The 7,922-nt window shown below is 34.0% G+C and overlaps 1 protein-coding gene across 3 annotated transcripts; it reads right to left on the bottom strand.

Moving 5' to 3' along the window:
• Positions 1-293: 293 nt before the first annotated feature.
• On the bottom strand, positions 294-6,734 carry LOC112512459 (tubby-like F-box protein 3). Of its 3 annotated transcripts, none has more exons than XM_025118436.1 (6): positions 5,908-6,734; positions 4,944-5,031; positions 3,565-3,691; positions 3,316-3,495; positions 1,394-1,751; positions 294-520 (listed from the first exon to the last, which is right to left on the bottom strand). In XM_025118436.1, the coding sequence occupies exons 1-5, from the start codon at positions 6,247-6,249 to the stop codon at positions 1,409-1,411; spliced, it is 1,080 nt and encodes a 359-aa protein (XP_024974204.1). In that variant the 5' UTR covers positions 6,250-6,734; the 3' UTR covers positions 294-520; positions 1,394-1,408. The 3 variants fall into 3 exon arrangements, with proteins under 3 accessions (XP_024974204.1, XP_024974202.1, XP_024974203.1); XM_025118434.1 differs by having other exon boundaries at positions 1,394-1,889; positions 5,908-6,733; XM_025118435.1 differs by having other exon boundaries at positions 1,394-1,883; positions 5,908-6,732.
• Positions 6,735-7,922: the final 1,188 nt, after the last annotated feature.

Here is a 7,922-nt window from a genome sequence, read left to right as displayed (position 1 = left end):
CCGAAGATGACAGAAGACTCATTCTTTTCGTATTTCAGAAACACAAAAATGGTATCAATAGGATCAACTAGTCACACACCCATATTTTTTATCTGGTTTAAAATAATTGTGCATTTAGTACCTGTCAATTAATAAACATACAATTAAAGTCCAAAATCCAATGGACTAGTTGAGCATCTCATGAACTTGAATAACAATCGACAAGTAACAATCTTGCTGATTAATTATCGGGTCATTTTATGATATCACATGGTTTATCAGTAGCAAATTTAGACTTTGACCTTTTCGATACATGAGTCACAACATACTGATTTGACYGACAATCTCGCTGTTAAAATATCCCATAAATAGAAAGAGCTGCTGATCAAATATSTGGCTCATGTAACAAATGAAAGCATATTTACAGATGAAATAATTTTACCAAAAAAATAAAAATAAACTAACCCTTCCTGCTCTGTCTTTAGGCAAATATTATACTGCACATAACTCCAAAAACCATCATTTGCAGCTTTGCCTAAACCTGCATTCAAGTTTCACAACCATTAAAAACACCAACTTTCCATTACTTTTGTCATCTCAAACTAAATATAATATATGTATATGTATGTATATATATATATATATATATCTTTATATCATTAACATATAAAGAATGGTTTGAAAACTTAACGTTTCATTGTGAACCGAGAGACAAAGAACGAAGCAATGTCCTATACACTCGTGGGTTATTCATCATGAATGTTTCATRTTCATTATTCATGATAAATGTCGACAACCGAAGACATATGTCATGCTCTCCTTTATCCCCCGGTTCATAATGGAAAAAAGGTTTGCAATTGAATTTTCCTCTATGTATGTATATATAACAAAGTTATATGGAATGATCAATGAGAGACCTCTACAAAGGTTTATTATGTATATATAACAAAGTTATTAGAACTTCACATTTAATAAATCATCCTTTCAATTTTCTTTATTAACTCTTTTTTTTATTATTATTAACCTGGATATYCAACTCGYTATGCGAACCGAYTAATCMCAGAGCAACCACATGCTTTGCAGATAGCCCAAAGTCATCGCATTTGAACCTCCGTGGTCACAAGGGGATTTATATTCCTCGTTTGATTTATACAATAATAAATTTAATCAAAAACTTTWAATTTATTTATCTACTTAAAAATCGTATGATTTAATTTTTTTTACTTTTTATAAGTTTTATGTTACATGAATCATTTTATTTATCTTTAATTTCTAATGGAGAATATTTAATTCAATCAAGAAAAGAATCCATCTGATGATTACAAGTAAATGTTATTTTTCTAAATGAAGCAAAGTATCATAGTTTTGGTGGTTGGCTTTTGCTATTTTTAGTACATAAGTGAGATCAACATACCTGTTTGTTGGTCATTCATTCACAGGCAATTTTGGTGTCAAAGCTGCTAAGACAGATCGCAAACGCCTGAAAGGCCGATATCGGGTATTGATAGTCCATCGTGAACGCATCTTTTCCAACTTTTCCAAACTGAAGAATCACGTTTTCGTGTTCCTGACCTCCACCTCCATTCTCCACRGAAGCAACCAGCTGAAAGTTTTTCACTGAAGCAACGGTCACCCGCCCATTGAAGTTGAGACACCAGCATTGGAGTTGCTCATGCCACCTAGGTGCCTTGTTCTTCAACGTCAACATCGCGTCCTTCTGAGCAAATAATGATGATCCCAATTGGGAATTATCGACTCGTGCGGATTTTGATCTGAAAAAGGGGAGAGACGAAAAGGAATCCACGTTGCTAAGCAGGAACTCGGTTTGAGTAGGAGCAACTCCTCCTGGCTCAACGGCACTTGTAGGGATTGCATTCATGACACAATGCATCCTTCTTGGACCCCTGTGTCTTACAAAATTTGATAATTTTAGCAACCGAAGTTAAAGAAAGACAAGATGCTATTGGAGTTCACCAMGGAAAGTAATAGGACTCGCAGCTTATTCGGTCAACTATACATGACTGTTTGGTAGTGGMTTAATGATATCGAAAGTGGCTTATTCAATAAGCTTCTAGGAGGGAGCTTTATGCAGAAAGTCAAGTATTTCCTACTTGCCCATCCCAATTAAAAAACATGTTCATTCCATCTATGAAGAACCTTTCTCAAACAAAAATCTTTTCAATCCATACAAACAAATTAATCAACAGATACAACTTTTACCATACATGAYTTAATGGAAAACTWAYCAAACAGTCATGTAGCAACCAGAAGGTGATGCATAGTTTATCTTGCTTCACTTCGGTGAATTAAATTTCCAGCTATACGCCTATACTCAASTACTCTCTCCGTCCCAAAATAGTGTCTATTTTTAAAAGTAGGWGTCTACTTTCCAATTCTATCCCTAAAGGAAAAACTGTCATTTAGTTAATGATAAAAGTAATAATGATTACAAAKTTCTAACCCTATTTGTCTTTCTTATTTGGGCACTCATTTTGGTAGGGAGGGAGTATAATATTTTCGTTTCAACCATTAATTTGGATCATAAAGCATACTATCAAAACCCGAAACCTTAGTTACCAATGACAATTAGGAACATTAGTCATTGTCTAAATTTTTTCTTATATACTTTGTCAGCCTTCTTGAATGTAATTACCCCACCTAATCTATTCTGCATCTTAGTGCTCCATTTGCTGAAATAAGAGCATCTCCAACAGGTTCTCCAAAATGAAGAATTAGAAGTCAAAATCTCCAAAGAAAATTTATATTCATCTCCAAGAGTTTCTCGATTTTGGAGATTATAGTATGAATTATTATATTATTAAAATATTCAATAGCTTCTACAAAATACTATTTCTCTCTTACAAATTTAATTTCAAGGATTCTCATCAGTAGAAAAAATAAAAAATAATTTCTCTTTCATAGGTAATCATTTTTTGGAGAGTTCTTCAAATTTGGAGATTTTTACACACTCTCTCCTACTTTCTCCATTTTGGAGAATCTCGTGGAGCAAAAAACAAGCCCAACCAAAATCTCCATTTTGGAGAACCTGTTTGGRGATGCTCCAAGTAACTAGTCTTGCTGCTTGCATTTGAGGATTAGATGTCCATGGATGCTACATAGATCCGTATTTGATGTGTTTTTAATGCCCATCGGATTCTCACCGTAAATTCATAATCCATCAAATATATAAKAAGAATCCTAGCAATATATATATATACATATATAATGTGTATTAGATTTTCCATTTCCTGCAACCACTATTGTGTTTTGTGTGTGATTATTGATTCTAACATTATCAATCCTTAAATAGTAAATGCTTCAGGACTTATATTATACCTGGATCCCAAGACGTTCAGCTCATACGAAATGTGGGAAACTGGGTAGTTTCCGGCAGGAACTCTGGGAGACACTCGTTTCATACTCCCTGGTCTGAAGGAATGGCATTTTGTTGCCAAAGCTCCAGCATTTGGAGGTTGTGCATCATAGACTGTGAATTTTGTCCCAAGGAAGTTTGATCTGTTCGTAAAAATTCAGTAAGAATATTGGTTTAAAAAAAATTGATTCATGTATTCACGGTGAGCTTACCTTAACTTTCCTATGTAAGTATTGCTCCCTTTTGACACGTCTTCCGCATTTAGAGAAATTATATAATCCGTGCATGTAGCGCGTCTACACCTTTTTGCAGTGAGAAGGAACTTCCCCTCGTCAACACCTTGAGGAATCACAATGCAATGTAAATTACAAAATWCAAGAAGATGGGGTTCTTAATAGGGTTTCTAACCAACAAAATGAACATACCATCAGTCGTTTGGATAATCAGCATAACACCCGGATTTTAAACGGTTCTGAATGTTAGTTCTATGCACATAGTCTGTTTGTTAACAGCTTAATGAGCTTAATGGGACTCRCAACTTATTCTGTCAGCTRTACATGATTCATGATTGTTTGGTAGTGGCTTAATGATATAGAAAGTGACTTATACGGTAAGCTCCTAGAGCAAAAAGCCAAGTTTTTTCCAAACCTGCCCCCTCTGAATTAAAAAATGTGCTCCTTCCATCTATGAAAAAAAACAGAGATCATTCATGTTGAAACTTGCAGTTTAAATTCGGCTTTGTTGATCACGTTAGATATTTAAGGGAATTTGGATAGGAGCTAAACATTTTTAGAGAATCAGACTTTCATTTTGGACCAGAAGGTCACGGCTTGAGTAGTAATGTTACCTACGCACTAGCTTCTGTACTGTAACTCTATGGCCCATGAAGAAGCATAACCTTATGCTAAAAGAGAGGAAACATAACCCTACAGTCAAGGTTCTAAATAACGTGGCCTGGCCATGAGGCCACGGCGTTCTTTAAGGCATGACTTATGGCAGCAAATCTCTATATCATATATAATATTGTGTACAAAAACATAATGTTTTGTACTCTTACTCAATGAGTAATGATAATAACAATWTAAATTACGTTATATATTAAAAACTAGCAAATAAGACATTAAAAACGTAAAGAGAAGTCAAACATCGTGTTACAAAGACCGCGCATTAGGCCATGGTGTGACACAAGCCCTGAGCCGCGGCACGCCATGGCGGTGAGCCTTTTAGAGCAGTGCCTRCAATATCTCTTAAGCTGTGCTGTCACTTTAGTTATCAAGTTCTGAATTCTAATCTAAAAGACACTAGAACAGATTGCTTATTTGTCATGCCCGAATGCTTATATGCATTCTCTGAGAAGTTAGATTTCCGATCAACTTTTTATGGGAATCATAATCRGATAATGGAGATGATCATATATGTCAAATTGGTTAAGGTTATAACACACTATTAAATTGGCCATTGGCATATAGAGAAGGCGAGTTCATGTGGTGCCAAATTACATATAGAGAATAGCAATGACATGAACTATACATACATATATATATATATATATATATATATATAAATAATTAGCATTATCAAAAAAGGTCACCTTGATCCAGACTTTGGTAGAGATGATACGTTTGCGCGCTCCGATTCCGCTTTATAAAGCATTGTATTAAAGAGCCCCTTGAACCAGGCTGGAAAGAATATGATAGAATATGCAGATTAATCACATATGATTATGGTTGCCCTCAAAATTCWTTGTAAGGAACAAGTTCAATGTAAAAACACTGTATCAATGCAGCTAGGGTTTACATATGACATCAATCCAAATTTGATAGTTATCTGTTGATTAGGGCTAATTGTGCATTGTGATTTAGTTAAAAATGTACTTCTGAAGTGGTTTTGGAGTAATACATGAATGTGAACTCACCTGTAAACCTAAATCTCCTGTTTTATCTCCTAAATCTAGGCCCTAAACTTATCTCTTTATCCTTGATGCTATGTGAATTGAATGCGATACCGTGTTCCATTAAAAAAAATTTGGAAATTGCTTTTTTGGAGGTGTCGATGTGTTATCTGCATTGATGATTTACAGGATATGGAGATCTGGTGRAGTTTGTTAGTGTTGGATGGATTACGTTCCAAAATGTTGTTATAGCTTGTTTGTTCGAGTATACTCCATCATTATCTGCTGATTAGGGTTAATTGTAGGGATGACAATTTTGTACCAAACAAAACCAACCAACATGTGTGCCAACCATACCAATTAAATTGGTACCACTTTAATCGGTACAAATTAAAGTCGGTTGGTATCGCCGTACCAATTATGAAACCTTAATTGTTAAGCCGGTACTGAAGGTCTCGTACCAGTAGTTCTATGATACCGACTTATTYAATTGTTTATTAGTTTTAATATTTTTGTTGCGAATATTAAGCATCCTCATTTTAACTTTTTTGTTTAAGCATTTGAGTGTTGCAAGTTTTATTTCTGCAATTGAAAACCCTTAAACATGACATGTGTTAGCTAATTAWGCATTGTGATTTAATTAAAGATATAATTCTGAACAAACCTGCTTCAGCGAAATGGGGAAAGTTAATTTGCCAGAAMATTCTGGATTCTTCACGATTTCTTTCATAATTTCTCTCCAATTCCTGCAAACACCACCACAAGAAACCACATTCTTCCGATCAGGCCAAGTACTCTCCGATGCCTCAATCCTCATCAACACATCCCGTAATAGCTCCGGCGGCATGTTCGCCCAACAACTCTGCTTCAAAGCATCAACAATGGCCGCCGCAGATCTATCTCCGACCATTTGCTGTGACCTCGACCTCGACCTCGATCCAAATCCTTTTCTAGAAATGCTCCCAAATTCGCCCTTCATATCCTGAAGCATACTCTTAAACGACATCSTTTAACTAAATTTCTACACAAAAACACGTTTATACACATACACCGTCATCACCGCCACAGGTCCGCCGTTCATGTATCACTCCATAACCACTTCAGAAATACATTTTTAAGCACAATCAGCCGATAAKGATGGAGTATAATCGAACAAACCAAGCTCTAGCAACATTTGAATCACAGTCCATCGAAACTAAAAACTACTCCACCAGATCTTCAAATCCTGTAAATCATCAATGCAGATAACACATCGACATGTCCAGCCAAAAGATTATCCAAAATTAGGATTGAATTCACATAGCAGATAAGATTAGGGCCTAGATTTAGGAGATAAAATAGGGGATTTAGGTTTACTAGAGGTGATAGTGTTGGGTTTAGTGTATGTGGTTTAACTGATGGATCTCAAATCGGCCTGCAAAAGGCTCCGATTTTGAAACGACCCGTATTAAGGACCATCTCTTTAAGATGGCCCACTTTCAACGGATTTACGTGGTGGAAATAATTTTTATCTGGATCCTACTTTATTGCTAACGAATTAATCGGTAAAAATTCAAAAAAAAAAAAAAAACGTAAAAAAACCCCCAAAATAACGTGTTAGAAGTTGCCCACGACCTCATTAAATATTACAAACTTACAAACTAACTTTTATATATTATGATATAATATTATTTCATATATAAAAACTTCATAACTATTTTATATGTGGAAAAAAAAAATTATACCAAAATGAAACCAATTTTCATCTGATTCTTATTTTGAGGAACCAACTTTCAAAATCGTTATTTTGGGGAACCAATTTTTACCTGATTCTTATTTTGAAGAACCAACTTTCACCTGATTTTTATTTTGGGGAACCAACTTTCAAAATCGTCATTTTGAGGAACCAACTTGCACCTGATTCATATTTTGGGGAACCAACTTGCAAAATAATTATAAAAAAATAACTAAAATTTTATTTTTTTTCAAAAGTTAATGCAATAAAATCTATTTTTCATTTCAAATCTCGTTTTTTTTTTAATTCATACATCAAATTGAAGATTTTTTTCGAAAAAAATCCAAATTACCACGATAAAATTTGTTTTTTACTAATGCAATAAAAAAAATCAATTTAATAGAAAAAAAATTAATTGATGSAATAAAAAATAAATATTAAATATCACATTCAAGATTTTTATATCTAACCAATCTATGTCAATATTAAAGTTTAAATCAAATTTGGCAAATCCAACCAAAAGTTTGATAGAAACCCTTAAATTACCTGTTACATGTTCAACAGATCAATCAGACCCTTAAATAAACAAAAAGTTTGATAGAGACCCCTAAATGACGATTTTAAAAGTTGGTTTCCCAAAATAAGAATCAGGTGAAAGTTGGTTCCATTTTGATGTAATTTTCCCATTTTTCTATAATTATTTTATAAGTTGGTTCCCCAAAATAGGAATCGGGTGCAAGTTGGTTCCCCAAAATGACGATTTTGAAAGTTGGTTCCCCAAAATAAAAATCAGATGAAAGTTGGTTCCCCAAAATGACGATTTTGAAAGTTGGTTCCTCAAAATATTTTGAAAGTTGGTTCCTTTCTGGTGCAATTTTCTCAAAAAAAAAATACGAAACTTTACTTATATATAAAATGCACACTACAAGAACAAAATATATAAATCATAACTTAAAATAAAACTC

Source organism: Cynara cardunculus (genome assembly GCF_001531365.2).
Source record: "Cynara cardunculus var. scolymus isolate 2C chromosome LG 5, CcrdV1, whole genome shotgun sequence".
Classification (NCBI taxonomy): Eukaryota; Viridiplantae; Streptophyta; class Magnoliopsida; order Asterales; family Asteraceae; genus Cynara; species Cynara cardunculus.
The sequence above is the reverse complement of the archived record's forward strand: the minus strand, read 5'-3'. Positions and strand labels throughout refer to the sequence as shown.